This window comes from Neofelis nebulosa, chromosome 12 (genome assembly GCF_028018385.1).
Source record: "Neofelis nebulosa isolate mNeoNeb1 chromosome 12, mNeoNeb1.pri, whole genome shotgun sequence".
NCBI lineage: Eukaryota > Metazoa > Chordata > Mammalia > Carnivora > Felidae > Neofelis > Neofelis nebulosa.
The window spans coordinates 70501042-70516841 of record NC_080793.1 but is presented as its reverse complement, the minus strand read 5'-3'; the positions used below and the strand labels follow the sequence as shown (position 1 = coordinate 70516841).

At 35.5% G+C, this 15800-nt stretch overlaps 1 protein-coding gene across 3 annotated transcripts in view; it reads right to left on the bottom strand.

The window, feature by feature from the left end:
- GKAP1 (G kinase anchoring protein 1) overlaps positions 1–15800 on the bottom strand; it is an 80745-nt gene that overhangs the window by 51983 nt on the left and 12962 nt on the right. For all 3 annotated transcript variants that reach the window (XM_058695594.1, XM_058695596.1, XM_058695595.1), the window contains exons 2-6: positions 15430–15682; positions 13359–13502; positions 6604–6681; positions 2950–3073; positions 530–552 (exon numbers count right to left, since the gene is read on the bottom strand). In XM_058695594.1, the coding sequence (XP_058551577.1) occupies positions 530–552; positions 2950–3073; positions 6604–6681; positions 13359–13502; positions 15430–15639 (579 nt within the window). In that variant the 5' untranslated portion in view covers positions 15640–15682. The remainder of the gene's footprint in view (positions 1–529; positions 553–2949; positions 3074–6603; positions 6682–13358; positions 13503–15429; positions 15683–15800) is intronic.

Genomic DNA, 15800 nt, shown 5'->3' with positions numbered 1-15800 from the left:
TTCCTGGAGTTTTAAAAAAAAGAAAACCAATCAATAACCCTAGGAAGTTACGTGTGGGTGGTGCTACTTGTGATGGTGAATGGTAAGAGTAGCATATGATCCATAGGTATAAACTACAGAATCACAGCTAACCTCATAATTTCCATAATTCCTAAATATCTTCAGACATGGTTTCAGGATGTTTTTAATAAATATTGGAGTGTTACACCACTTTTCCCTAAAATTTTAAGCTTACATGTGGTAACCTTTTGGGGTGTGTGTGTGTGTGTGCGCGCGCACATGCACACACAGACACAAATTAGGATACTAAAGCCAAATAATATACTTCCTCCATGGAAACAGTATTTTCAATCTACTGCAATATATTTTACATCCTTATAATTGCCAGACATGACTGGATTCACTCACAACAAACCTATGGGTTGTCCTTTAAATAGCTAGATCTGAAAAAGCACTGCCAAACACTGACTTATTATTCTTAAAATCATCAAGTATTTTCTAGAATAAAGATGGTTACAATAACACTTACCTCAGTCTTTTTACTAAGGTGATCTGTAAATGAAAAAAAAATGGTGACATTTCACTGAATAAAATTAACAATAATATTAATACTTTATTAATATTAATAATTATTAATACCCAGTATGTAAAAATATTCAAACAAAGTAATTGAGAAGACTTGCAAAATTATAATAAGAGTTAAAGAAGTCATTTGGGGGTTGTCTAAAATATCAGATTTCTTCTCTAGGGATAAGATGTTAAATTTCAACACATAATTACTAATTTGCTCAGCTTAGGGACTACGTTTTATATCCCAGTAAATGCCACCCATACCACAGGGTATTATTAAATTTTACACATTTGAATTCCAAATAATAAGGTTTTTCGTTAAACAATTTTTTTTGGCCAAAGAGGTGAACAAACATGTCTAAAATCAAACCACAGGGTATTATAACTGCAAAATTGTACAGATCACTGCCTTTGTGGGGGGAAAAAAGTAGAAGAGTAATTTGGGTCCTTTAAACCTCTTAGTTTTAAAAATATACATCATAGTGCTTTGATAATACTATAAAAAAATCTTAAAAAGTGACATATATTTATAAAATGAATACAAAAAAGAAGGCAATAAGAAAAATATCCAGATCCACAAATCATTGACTTAGTAACAACACAGCATTTTTGGAAAAGGATTACAGAATGAAGAAAAGAAAGACATAAGGGAGTCCACACAGATACAAGGCTGAAACTCAAGTACAAAGAGGGAGCAAGAGGTCTTATTTAAATTAGAGATAATCAGGATATCTAATATCTAACATTGCTTCTTATGCACAGCAGAAATTTTCTATTCTCAAGGACTAACAATAATTTAATAGAAGAGCATTCTTACGACTGAGAATTTAAAAGCTGGCCCAGTTCTCTAAAGCATTTGTTGATCGGAACAGAGTCTACAAGTATGGTAAATGTCAAAATCACAAGTTTCAGCTCAAACTACCAAATCCTATTTATTTCTAATTTCCTACCTATTCCTAGCATCAAAGTCATTCTTCTAGTGTGTTCTACTTAGCATACAATGAGATGCAAGAAACTGAGGAATAATCATAACTTTTAAAATCATATCTTGAAATAGTTGTCTAGCTTCCCCAGAACAGCATCATATTGATGTCTTTCTCAATCCATTTAATAAATTTACATAGTACTTATAATCAAACATATGAAAAATAAAGTTTTAAAAAGCTTTCTTTTCATGTTTCTGACTAGTTTTTAATAATACATCTTATATAAAATCTTTCTTACCAAAACTGAAAACTCTAACTTACACCTGTTTCTTTTAACCTCAAATAAGAAACTTAACATACATCTCTTCTTTTAACCCCTAAACAAACAAACAAACAAACAAAAAAAAAACCACTTAATAAAAGAGGCAGACTATAGGAAAAACTGTCTTGATCCTTACACCAAAGCAAAACAATGCTCTAAGTGTATTCCAAATTTCACAGATAGGCTTGTTTCTGAAAATGGTAAGGTATTTCACTGTATTGTTCTTTTTAGATTACTATAGTGTTATTAATCCTAACAGAACAAATGCCCAATGTATTAAGAGCTAATTTCATATGAATCAAATAGATCACTCTGTCAATGAACAAACGCAGTTCATTTTGTCAGCAACTATTCTGACATAAGCAAAGCACCGTCCAATAAAATTTTCTGTAATGATAGTAATGTTCCATACCTGTTCTAATGTAGAAGCCACTAGTTACATGTAGCTACTGAGCACCTGAAATGTGGCTGACACAACTAAGGACTTTTTTATTTTAGTTCATTTTAATTAATTTATATTTAAATAACCACATATGAGTAGTAGCTACCATATTTTACAGCACAGACTTAGGGTTTTCACCATTTCTCACATCAAAAGCAATGTGTTTTATGATCTGCCTTTAATGTGTCTTTCTGTTCAATAAAAAAATATAAATGATATTATAAAGTTTTCTGGTAATAAGTCTCCTAAAAATTTGTATTTTAACTTTCTAAGGTGTAGTTCTAGATAATTTGAAGAGGTTGACCAATAGTGGATGAAACCTGAAGATACTATTCCAGGTGTACTGTAAGTCCAATCACTTTATGTATAAGGACAACAACGTTTCAAGATGACTCAAAGACTACAAGTACAATTTTTATTTTCAGTGAGTTTTAGAAAATGGACAAATTCTAATACAAAAAGATAAATTCATACTGAAGCTTTATGGGGATTTAATGACTACTTTTAAGTTACACACCCCCCCTCCCCCAATTGTTTATTTCCAAACAGGGCTACATTTTTCACAATCTCAGTAACACATTAAAAAAACAATTCTTACTTATTTTAAAAACTAGCAAGGAACTTACAACTTACATATAAAAAGACTTAAAATAGTTTCTCTAGCATAATAGATTTCATACATATATTACCTTCAGATTGAAAATCTTTTAGTGATACTGTAAGAGGCCTGTCTTTTCCCTGATGATTCTTTCTTTTATCTTTTTTATTCATAACCTTTGATTGAGTTGAAGCACTTTCAGCATTTTCATACTCCTAAAAAGAATTACCAACAATTAAAATTGGTTAACACTAGTAAAAAAAAAAAAAAAAAAAAAAAAAAAAAAAAAAAAAAAATCAACATACCATTAGGTAATATATTTCTTAAAGTTTTATTTTTTAAAGATAAATAGCAAATTAAAAAGTCAACACGTTAGGGGCAGCTGGGTGGCTCAGTCGGTTAGGCATCCGACTTGATTTCGGCTCAGGTCATGATCTCAAGGTTCAGGAGTTTAAGCCCCGCATAGGGCTCTGTGCTGACAATGCTGAACCTGCTTGGGATTCTCTCTCTCCCTCTCTCTCTGCACCTTCCCTGCTCATGCTATCTCTCTCTCTCAAATAAACTAGCCAAATTGTATAAAAAGCTGGTTTTTTTTATTTTTTAACTCAATCTCTTGCCTCTTAAACATTAAAATAAAAATAAAAAGCTATACCTTGGTTTATAACCTCTCCTAGTTGCCACCTCTTCTTTATTTCAGGACCAAACTTAAGACAATCATCTATAGTCAACTTCCTTTCTCACCTCCCTGTCAAATCTGGCTTCCTCTGTTCTCTGCCACTAAAATTAAGGTCAACCTCCCTCTCAATGCCAAATCCAAAGACATTATTTTTTCAAACACCTCTTAGTTTCCTCAATACACTTCTAACTACTCTTCAGTCTCCATCACTGGCTTCTCTTCTCCAAACTCTTCTCATCATTATTCCACTCTTAAGCTATTCTTTTGCTTTATGACCATTGTTTCTCAAAATTTAAAGCTCTAATGATACACTCATGATTTTGGTATGTACAGACAACTCAATTGGAATGTTCAGTAAACATCTCCAAGCTAAATATGTTCACCCTGCCTTCCCTACTGGATCCTCTCGTTAAAGCACCTGTTTAATGCTACCATCATCACTCAACTCTGTAGACTAGAAACCTGAGTCACTTCTATCTGTTCTTCCTACACACTATATACAAATTAGTCATGAGGTCTTGTTGAGTTTATCTCCTAAAGATCTCTTACATCTGTTCTCTTCAGACCTTCTGTCATTTCTCTATCTTCTGCTGGACATTGCAACACCCTCTAATTTTAGCCCCTCCATCTATCTTCTACACTGCTACAGCATGAGTTTCTAAAACGAAAACCTGAAATCAATCTAACAGTTAAAAATATTCAATAGCTCTCTGACAACAGATTTATAAAGCCAAATCTCCTTAACCTGGTGCTCAAGATTCTTTATATCCTATCCTTCAGAAAGTGTCTCTAGCAACTCCAAATCCACTATGCTATACCCTTTCATACACACATATCCTGTATTCTTGCCACCCCTTCTCTGACAATGCCTACTTTCTCTTGCCTACACTGTGACCTTTTATATGACTTGTAAGACTCCTCTTTAAAAATCCTGTTCTAGGGGTGCCTGGGTGGCTCAGTCAGTTAAGTTTCTGATTTCAGCTCAGGTCATGATCTCACAGTTCATGAGTTCAAACACTGGGCTGCCTCTGTTGTCAGCACAGAGCCCACTTCAGATACTCTGTCCCCCTCTCTCTCTGCCCCACCCCTGCGTGCAGGCATGGGCGTGTGCACACACACTCTCTCTCATAAATAAACATAAAAAAAAAAATCCTTTTCTAAAACTCATCCCCATCAAAGGCAAAGAAAATTCTTCCATCTTTCTGAATTACCACTGCACTGAAAACATTCATCTGTCAATACTATACACAGTAATTACATGTACATTTCCCTCTACTAAATTCAAGGGCTGGGACCATATCTTTATCTTTGTATTATGTGCCTAGCACATTTTGGCTACTCAAAAAATATTGGTGAATGAGTAATAGAACAGAATATAAAATGCCATCCCAAACTTTAGTTAATATAAAGATAGTTAGGCTAAAATAATTATAGTAATTTTTTTTTTGGATATTGACCTAAAACTCAATGACTACGTTAAGGTAATCACATCAAACTAGCTACTGCATACAAAAGGAGTTCCTCCCTTCTCTGAGAGTCATTATGGTCTGACAGAACCAATGCTTTTGGGTAACAGGCCTATGATTGTGTTAAGAAAACCGGCAGGGATCATGATATTTTATCAACACCATCTACTCTACTCCTCTAAAGATATAGCTAATTCTTTTAGCTTTAGAATCTAGACATGTATCTCACAACAATAAATCATTATTGTATGATAATATTCTATTTGATAAATTTTATCTCTGATTAAGCAAGTCAGGAGAACTTTTTTTTTTACACTTTTCCAGTATAACTGAAAGTCCATTTAAATTATTAAATCGTAGTAAAGCTAGCTGTATCCATTTTTCTAGTTGCCAGCTTTGTGCTTAAATGGACAACTAATAATAAAGATTATAGTTAGTCTTTATTAATTAGGGTAACAGGAATAGGGACATGGAAAATGAAACATACACAATGCACAAAGTCCACTTTACTGGCAACTTTCATCCTTTTCCCTTGCACTATAAATAAAAAGCAAAATCATCTGCTGTGAATTTTAATTCCTCTCCTCCCTTCATCTTAACTGAAGGAGCTAGTGTACTATGACATAGTCTAAAGGCCCATAAGCATGATCAGGGTCATTTATGATCAACTATACTCACAAACTGAATACATTTTATGGACCAAAAAAATTCCCAATACATATAAAGGACTAAAATGTCAAATGATATGAAAACAATAAATGTTCAACTTAAATACAGACACTAGAAGGCAACACTACTTTAACTTAAATGTTCCTATAGTTACAAGCTATACAATGCTTTTCAGCACATAAGCCAATACCACAATTTAGTTACACAGTTTAAGCGTGCAACTCTTGATTTCAGCTTAGGTCTTTTTTTTTTATTATTTTTTTTTAATGTTTTTATTTATTTTTGAGACAGAGAGAGACAGAGCATGAGCAGGGGAGGGGCAGAGAGAGAGGGAGACACAGAATCCGACGCAGGCTCCAGGCTCTGAGCTGTCAGTACAGAGCCCAACGCGGGGCTCGAACCCACACATCGCGAGATCATGACCTGAGCCGAAGTTGGATGCTCAACCGACTGAGCCACCCAGGTGCCCCTCAGCTTAGGTCTTGATCTCATAGTTTGTGGGACTGAGCCCAGCATCAGGCTGTGCACTGACAGCACCGAGCCTGCTTAGGATTCTGCCTCTCTCTGCACTGCCATCCCAGTGTCACCCACTCTCGCCCTGGCTCATACTCTCTCTCTCTCAAAATAAATAAACTAACTTAAAAAAAAAAAAAAAAAAAGAAGTGGGACCCTTTTTTTAAGGAAGAATTTCTTAAGGTGCAAGAGTTTCTTAAGGAAACATTCCAAATCACCAAAGTTCAGTCTTCATGTTTTTGTTGCCTCTCAAAACTTGAGAAGTAATCTTATTATAAAAATTTCAAATAATATTGTTATGATGATGAATTTTTAGGACAAGCTTTAAATGGAGAACTTTTATATAAAATTCAGGAAGGTTGGTCCAAACCTTTGAACAATTAAACTTCTGAAATATCTAAATCAATAAATGTGTAAATACCTTTTTGTGCTCTTCATATTCTAATTTACTTAGCAATAATGCCTTCTCAAGATCTGCTTCAAACATTTCAGATGTCAGCTAAAACAAAAAGAAAGTTTCACAATTATGCCACACAAGCAAAAGAACTATGACTATATATACAGAAAGGAAAACAAATGCATTAAAAAATAACCTGGGTTCTCCAAAGTTATCTCTCCACGCCAAAGTAGGGAACCCTGTATTTTACAGAAGATACCAAAGCAAAACTTCCAATTTTGATATTTCTACTTCCCTATTCACTGTCAATTATGTTTTATATATCAATTTTTCCCTTTAGCAAAAAAAACTTACAAAGAAATTGACAATATATTAGATGTCGATGATGGTATCCAGTTTAAGACACAGAAAATTTTAATAGGGATTACTACTCAAAAATACTAAAAAATAACACAATCAGCATTATAAAACATACCATTCCCTTAATACAGATTAATCCATGGGTACAGAAACTTTAAACAGGTGACCAAATAACTTTAAAAGGTGACCAAATGTCCTGGTATATCCCTGATGTTATAGCATAATTATTCATAGTGCATCTTTTTACTCATATCCTTTTATTTGGTTGCCCTACCTTTTAAGGTAATCTAATACTATAAAAAATGATTCTTTAATTTTTGATCTATATCTTTTGGTTCCTCTTTCCCACCAGTCTTTCTCATCTTAACTTCTTATAATACAGCTTCCATTACCCTCTAATCAAACTACTCTCCAAGAATTACTTTTCTTAATTGCCAGGCAGAATTGCTACAGTAGTTGGGTGGGACTTCGGGTTTCCACCACGGAGATAAGGTTATATCTGCAGCTGTACACAGGAGAGTCACAACACAAACTTCCTGGACTTGTGTACATGTATGTGTTGACCTATGTGGACTAGATAGTAAAAGCACACATTTAGTGGATATTTCTTGTTTCTGTCTGTTCAGAAACCATTCCTTTACTCCTGTGAATAACTGTATTTCATCCCAAAGTCCTATGATTCTAGTAGGACAGCCGATTATATAATCCTACATACCACCCACCAACAAACCCACACAAAATCCAAGCTACCATCATCAACGACAGCGTGGGGGCAAGGGATCCAACTCTTTTGATCTCCTAGCAATTAAATTTTGAGAACAAACACAAAGCAAGTGGGGTCTAGTCATGTGACAGCCCTCTACAAATGAGCATGTACTAGTTGTACTAGGTCACTCCTCTAAGTGCTCCAGAATTCTTAGTTTCCATCTTCCCCAAGGCCTACTTGTTTGGTTCTTAATTCAGATCTGTGAAACCTTTCAACAAATGATCTCTGCCAAGTTAATCATAATTATTTCTACTGCTTGATAACAACAACAAAAATCTAAACCAAAACAGAAACCAACTCCAAAAAGGAGTGATATATTTCCAAGGGATAACTTAAAAACTGGAAAAATAGTAACACTGGACACAATGAACTAAAGCTTTTATTCCTAACCAAATCATACCTCATTTTTTGTAATTTTTTTTTACTTTTGAGAGAGAGGAAAAACAGAGTACAAGAGGGGGAGGAGCAAAGAGAGAGAGGGAGACAGAATCGGAAGCAGGCTCCATGCTCTGAGCTGTCAGCACAGAGCCTGACGCGGGGCTCGAACTCATGAACCATGAGATCATGACCTGAGCTGAAGTCGGACATTTAACCAACTGAACCACCCAGGTGCCCCTTAAAAAAAATTTTTTTTTAGTGTTTATTTATTCTTGGAGTGTCGTTTACATTTTTTGTTGTATGCTCTATTGTATCTCTAAGGAACAAAACTGGTTTAATCATATACTGAGGGGTTAAAAGTAGGAATGAAAACAGAACTATAAACATTGCAACTTATAAAAAACACCATGAATTTTTAAATAAACAGGACACAAATACAGTGAATACAGAATATATATCTGTTTGTGTCAGGACAAGAGCGATACCATATAAGCAACTGAAAAGGAAAATTATAAACAGAAAATTAAGACAGTGACTATTTGAAATAGAAATTTTGATTTGTTGAGTCAACCTATTTGTTCCTAGCTGCCTGCTATGAAACATGGTCAGACCTGTAGCCTGAAGACACCAGTTTTTGTTTCACTTTCAAAGCACAATGAATTGTAGGAGTCTTTCCAGAACAAGTACCAAGTAATGCTTTTTCCAGAAGAAAAGTGATGAATTTTGTTGCTAAAAAAAGAGCCCCAAAATACAGAGGATTCATTTGAATTTGCACTCCTTATAGAGATATAGAGACACACATGCAAGTCAAACAATTGCCAAGGGTCTTATTATACCAGTCATCAGGTTAATGACAAACAGTATACTCACAAACACAGAACAAGCTATTGGCAAAACACCTTTAATCAAATGGAGTAGAGGATTCAGTGTGAAAGAACAATTACTATTGTGCACATGCTAGCAGATAATCCACTTCAGAGTCAGATAAAACCAGTGATGTGCGGTTTGAATCAGTAAGAGGAAGAAACACACAAATTTTGATTGGTTTATCACTAAAAACTTATCATGAGAAGAAATTTTTCTATTCAGTTAATTATTTTTGAGCCATGATGTAGAGTTACAAAAAGGTACACTGGAATCAGTAATATCAATGTATCATGAATAAAGGAGGTATAACTATACCTGAACAATATCTCCACAGATTTATTCCCAGGCAACAGGTATTACTGAACAGTATGTCTCTTGATCTTAATTCAATATTAAAAGTAGTAAAAATTATAAATATGACCAAATCAAAGCAGGCCTATTCATCTTTGTTAAAAACAGCTTTACTAAGATATAATTCACATACTTCATATATCACATAAAACTTGTGCATTTCAAGTGCAAAGCATATACCTACTTTTGATGTATACCATTCTGCAAAGAAATAGGAAATATAACACTATCTTTCCAACTCTGAAGTATGCTGAGATGGATATAAGTCTACAAAATGGAAAATGAGATACAAACATTTCTTAAGATACTAATATTGCATTGAAGATTATCTCTACAATTTCTAGCAACTTCCATAACATACCTCAGCAAAATATACAATATCTTGAATAGTCTGAACCTATTCTTTCAGGTCAATGTGTCACAACTTTTAATGTTAAGGAAAAGATAAGAATTAAGATCAAAATGTGTTCCAGGCAGTTTGCCCCCATTGGTCTTTTAATGGGTAAATTCAACTATTTATATTTATTTATAAAACAAATTATTTGTCTATTATCCTTTTTCATATCTTATTTCAAAGGCTTCCTTGCATCTTCCTTTACTTTATAACTTCTGCTTATATGGACCAGGTTTAATTCTTTTTCTTCAACTGATTTAAAACTTATAGAATGAAAAGTCTTGTGTATAAATAGTTCTTTTAAATTAAAAAAAAAATCACACTTGGAACTATGTATCTTGTCATCAATATGAAAAATCTTAAAATACCTATTGGCTTCCCCAACCTACTTCCTTACTAATTTTTGTGTTCAAAAACAGGGGTTCCGTTCCATTTTAGACAAATTCTTCATGTGAATTATGTTCTCATTAATAACAATTTACAAACACTACTTAGAGTTAATTATGTATTGAACTAGCTTCAATGTTCGCCACTGGTACTTTCCAATTGTGCTCTTTATTTCGATTTGTCTTAATTGGCAAAGAGTGTATCTCAGAAAAATTTGCAGAAAGAATAATGGCAGTATGCCTCCTTAGCCCTTCCATGTCTGGGAATATATTTCTTGAGCACTCAAAAAAATGACATCTTGGCTAGATACAGAATTCTTGGTCCTAACATTTTAATTCTGCCATTTAAAGTAGCTGGTCTAATTTTTTACCTTTTTCTCCCATGCATATATTTATAGTATTATTTTTGTGTCTCTTATTCTTAAAATTAAATACTTTTAAGAGAATTTTTAAAAAGTTTTCCCAAAAAATCCTTTGAAAAAGGCTTAAAAGTTCTTTCAAGCTCAGATTCAAGTCCTTTAAGAAAATTTTTATCAACATTACCTTTAATGATTGCCTCTATTCTATTTGTTTTGGGGACCCTAACTCTGCCTCTGTTGGATTTCAGTTCTGTGTTCCAATCTATTAGGTTGATTTTATTGGCAAAATTTATCTCAAATTTTCCTTCATACAATTGACTCAATTTTCTTCAGTGTATACTCTGTTCTTTAGTCTTTCTAATGAAATTTTAGATTCTATGATTTTACTTCCCCCAAATTTTTTATTTCACCCGCCCCTCTTTTCAACTTCTTTGGCACTTTTTCACCTCGCCTTATATATATCATTACTAATCCCCTTGACTTTTACAAAATGGTCTAGCTCCTTGGTTTTTATTAAAAGAACAGGTGCTGTCTATAATCAACTTCTGCTCCCTGTAATAAATATTTTTCAAAGTATGCTTTCACTCTGGAGACTAAGTACAATGTTCTTTTCCTTTCACATGGCACAAACTTCTTCAGCTGAGATGAGATCAACTAAGTTCCACTGTTTGCTCATATGTAGATGGAGTGGATGCTTGTTTACTATCCACCTGGTTGCTATTTAATGCCTGTCAGATTTTATGCTGAGGCTCTGTGAAGCCAAAGTCACCTTGGTGATTTAGGAGTAGGAAAGTTTGTCTTAGCATAATTTCTCTTTTGTGATTGAAAAAAGTAGCCACATGGGGCGCCTGGGTGGCGCAGTCGGTTGGGCGCCCGACTTCAGCCAGGTCACGATCTCGCAGTCCGTGAGTTCGAGCCCCGCGTCAGGCTCTGGGCTGATGGCTCGGAGCCTGGAGCCTGTTTCCGATTCTGTGTCTCCCTCTCTCTCTGCCCCTCCCCCGTTCATGCTCTGTCTCTCTCTGTCCCAAAAAATAAATAAATGTTGAAAAAAAAAAAAAAAAAAAAAAGAAAAAAGTAGCCACATAACAGGCTAGCTTTCTATAGTCAGCTTTTTGTCTGGCTCAGTCCTCAATACTGGAATTTCTCACTGTGCTGTTTCTTTATTGTGTCAGGGAGAACACCCACCATTCTACAGGCTTTTTGCCTAGTTTAGTCACTGCCTGGTCCCTACTTTTAAAATTTGTTATTCCACACAGTAAAATAGATTCCAAATGGTTTACTGTCCAAGGTCTGCCTTTATCTCTTTGCCATTCATCGGTGTTAATTATCCTAGCATCTACTCTACTTCTCATGACCTTGATTATTTTCTGCAAGTGAGACTTCCAAATATGCTACCAGGTTTTCCTAAGTGGCCCATCAATAGCATATCCAGCAGAAGTTCCTCAAAGATCCTGAGCCAGGGATGATATTCTTGTATAGGGCCAGGGCCATGTCAACTATTTTCTTTTCATAATTACCTGATCATTCTGGCAGCAATCAGTAGGGGCAGGAAGAAGGGCAATCAAATATCTGTGCTCAGGTTCCCACATTACACAAAATGGATTTTGGTGCAAATTTGAGTAGTTTTCCTTCATTAATTTTCCAGTGCTCTTAGGGCCACTGGGAGAAATTCTCTCTGGTGAAGACACTGGTAAATTCTATTACTGTCTAAACAAAGTAGATCATTACATTTATACTTGTAAGAATTTGTCATAATAAATGCCATAGAAGGAAAAAAAGAAATAATCAAATAAAAACTAGAGGGTTTAATACAAGACAATGTATCTAGTATCCACTGCCTGGAAATATCTTTTAAATGGCATCTGCAAACAGCTCTTGTATAATAACTGATGCTTGTGATGATGAGCCTAAGGCACTACACAATCCTAATGAAAATGTGGTAACTAATACAGCTGATGTGTTAAAAGCACAGTTTAGTATACTCTAAATCTTTTAAAACTAGTAACTGAAGCATGATAGGTATAGCACTCTATTAAGTCAAATATCTGATAAAACAATACCTCTTCCCAATGGATTAAATGACAGTTTAACAAGTAAGCAAATAAGTAACTATTCATTTCTCATACATCCAGTATCTCCTAGAGTACATTCTAGGCTTAGTATGTTATTTTCCTGAACACCACACAGAAAAAGAAACTGACTGGTCTTAAAAATTACCTGATTTGGTTATTACTGATATCTATTTAATAGAAGCACAAAATACCATATAAATAAGTTAAACTAACAAATGTCATATACTATGTTACATCAAAGTTGAAGAGGAAGTTTACCTTCAAAGTTTTTTTTTTAAGCAAAACTGTGACTAAGTATTAACAAGAGACCTCTGACCCTACAAATACTCATCTCTTGACATGAAATAATTTAATCCTGTTGTTTTACCTTCTGTATCTCTCCCTCACTTGTAAAAAGGCATATAAACTGAAAACTCACAAAATAACTGCTTTGAATTACATAAAATAACAAATATATCAACTTTTTCCTAGATAAAAAACAGAGCCTCTCAGTAAAAGCAAAAGATGTGTGAATTAATCCAATACAGTATGCTCATCAGAATAGTGTTGTCATGGATTCAGATACACTGCCATTTTAAAAATGCATAAATTTGGGGTGCCTAGGTGGCTCAGTCAGCTAAGCCTCCAACTCTTGATTTAGGCTCAGGTCATGATCTCAAATCATGAGCTTGAGCCCTGCCTCAGGCTCTGGGCTGTCAGCACAGAGCCTGCTTGGGATTCTCTCTCTTCCTCTCTCTCTGCCCCTCCCCCGCCAAAATATATAAAAAAAACTTAAAAAATAATTAAATAAAAATGCACACATTCATCAAAATACAAAGCAAAACAATTTGATTTACTTAGCCGTACCTGTTCATCTCTTTGCCTCCACTCTTGCCAATTCTCTTCTCGTGAATCCTTCTGTACTGGGTTTGGTAATGAAAGCTCGTGGTGAGCATTACAAATGGCATGGGAGGATTTCTGGGGAATTTTCTTAAAAGCAAGATTCCTGAGCTACGAAACAAATGAACAAAAATCATTAAATTCAGTCTACCAATTCTAGAATACTAATGATTTTTTGTTAAGAAGTCAATAATATTTCTATTCCACTCATTATGCTCAGAGTCACTATTTGTGCTTTTCTTAATCTTTGTAAAATAGTAACTTCACAGGTATTTAGATAATATTGGTGGGTTTCTAAATGAAACAATAAGTGAAAATGGACTGTATTCTATTATACCATGATTTTAATGATTCTACTTTACTTAAAGGAAGAAGTTTATAGAAGTGAAAAACAGGATAACAAGTGTACTTTTCACTATGTTGTACACCTGAAGCTAATATGACACTGTATGGCTTGTGGTGAGCATAGCATAATGGATAAACCTGTTGAATCACTATACTGTACACCTGAAACTAATGTAACAGTATGTGTCAACTACCCCCAAGTAAAAGAAAAAAATTTTTAAATGGGGATAATGATAATATATCATTACTGATTATTACAGGGTTGTTGTGTTGTTCTTAACTGTGTCAATAGATGCAAAGTACTTAAAACATACATACATGACATACATGACACTGTATGTCAACTATACTTCATTTTTTTTTTTTTTAATTTTTTTTTTTTTTCAACGTTTTTTATTTATTTTTGGGACAGAGAGAGACAGAGCATGAACGGGGGAGGGGCAGAGAGAGAGGGAGACACAGAATCGGAAACAGGCTCCAGGCTCCGAGCCATCAGCCCAGAGCCTGACGCGGGGCTCGAACTCACGGACCGCGAGATCGTGACCTGGCTGAAGTCGGACGCTTAACCGACTGCGCCACCCAGGCGCCCCTATACTTCATTTTTTAAAAAAGGAAAACAGTGGGATTCAAAAAGATTAAAGTTGGGGTGCCTGGCTGGCTGTCGGTTAAGTGTCCGACTTCGGCTCAGGTCATGATCTTGCGGTTTGTGAGTTCGAGCCCCACGTCGGGCTCTGTGAGGACACCTCAGAGCTTGGAGCCTGCTTCAGATTCTGTGTCTCCCTCTCTCTCTGCCCCTCTGCCACTCATGCTCTGTCTCTCTCCCTCTCAAAAATAAACATTAAAAAAATTAAAAAAAAAAAAGATTAAAGTTTAATGGCTTACAAATTTAAAAGTTTAAACAACTCCAGCAACTACTTTGCTAGTCCTTAAAAATACAGGGCCTAGTCCACAAAATAACATGATGAGCTAAAAGTGGACTGGCTAAACCAGTCTCAAGTAACAGTCACATCATCATGATCTGAGATGCAGCAAGTGAAACAAGAGATAAAACTATTAAGAAGTTGTTATGGATTGAATTGTAATCTCCCAACAGATATGTAGTAGGCCTAAAACCCTCAGGTGTCTGTGAATGGGACCTCATTTAGAAAATAAGATCTTGGGGCGCCTGGGTGGCGCAGTCGGTTAAGCGTCCGACTTCAGCCAGGTCACGATCTCGCGGTCCGTGAGTTCGAGCCCCGCGTCAGGCTCTGGGCTGATGGCTCAGAGCCTGGAGCCTGTTTCCGATTCTGTGTCTCCCTCTCTCTCTGCCCCTCCCCCGTTCATGCTCTGTCTCTCTCTGTCCCAAAAATAAATAAAAAACGTTGAAAAAAAAAATTAAAAAAAAAAAAAAAAAAGAAAAGAAGATCCTGCAGAGGTAATCAAGATAACTTACAATACAGTTTCACTGAATGAGAATGGGCCCTAAACCAATATGACTATTGTCCCCACAAGAAGAGGTGAAGACAGAGACACACAAAGGACGCTAAGTCACAGCAGAGGCAAAGACTGAATGATGCAGCCACAGAAGCTAGGAAGAGCCTAGGAAGGGCTCTACTCAGAGTCTCAGAGAGAGCCTGGCTCTCACTGACCCCTTGGTTTGGACTTCTGCTCACAGTCTATTGGGAGAGCAGACACAAAAAGTTCTAATTGTTACCTCATTTGCTTCACTCTGTTGTTGTTCCTTCTTTTTTCTTCTTTTTTCTCTCTTTTTCTCATTTGTAGTTGATTTGCTTGCTTGAGACTTTCCAGTATTCCGACCTTTGCCTTTTCCGGGCTCAGAATCAGAACCACTGCCACTATCTACTTGCAATAGGGCAAAACGAGAAGCAGTCGTGGGAACAGAACTAAGTACTGCTGAGGCCATTGTAACGATTTCTATTTTAAAATACTTTTGTCAAGAATAATTCCTGTAGGGAAGGAGAAGAGGCAGATGAGTAAATATGCTCAGTAAAATCTGTTCTAGAGGGGCGCCTGGGTGGCGCAGTCGGTTAAGCGTCCGACTTCAGCCAGGTCACGATCTCGCGG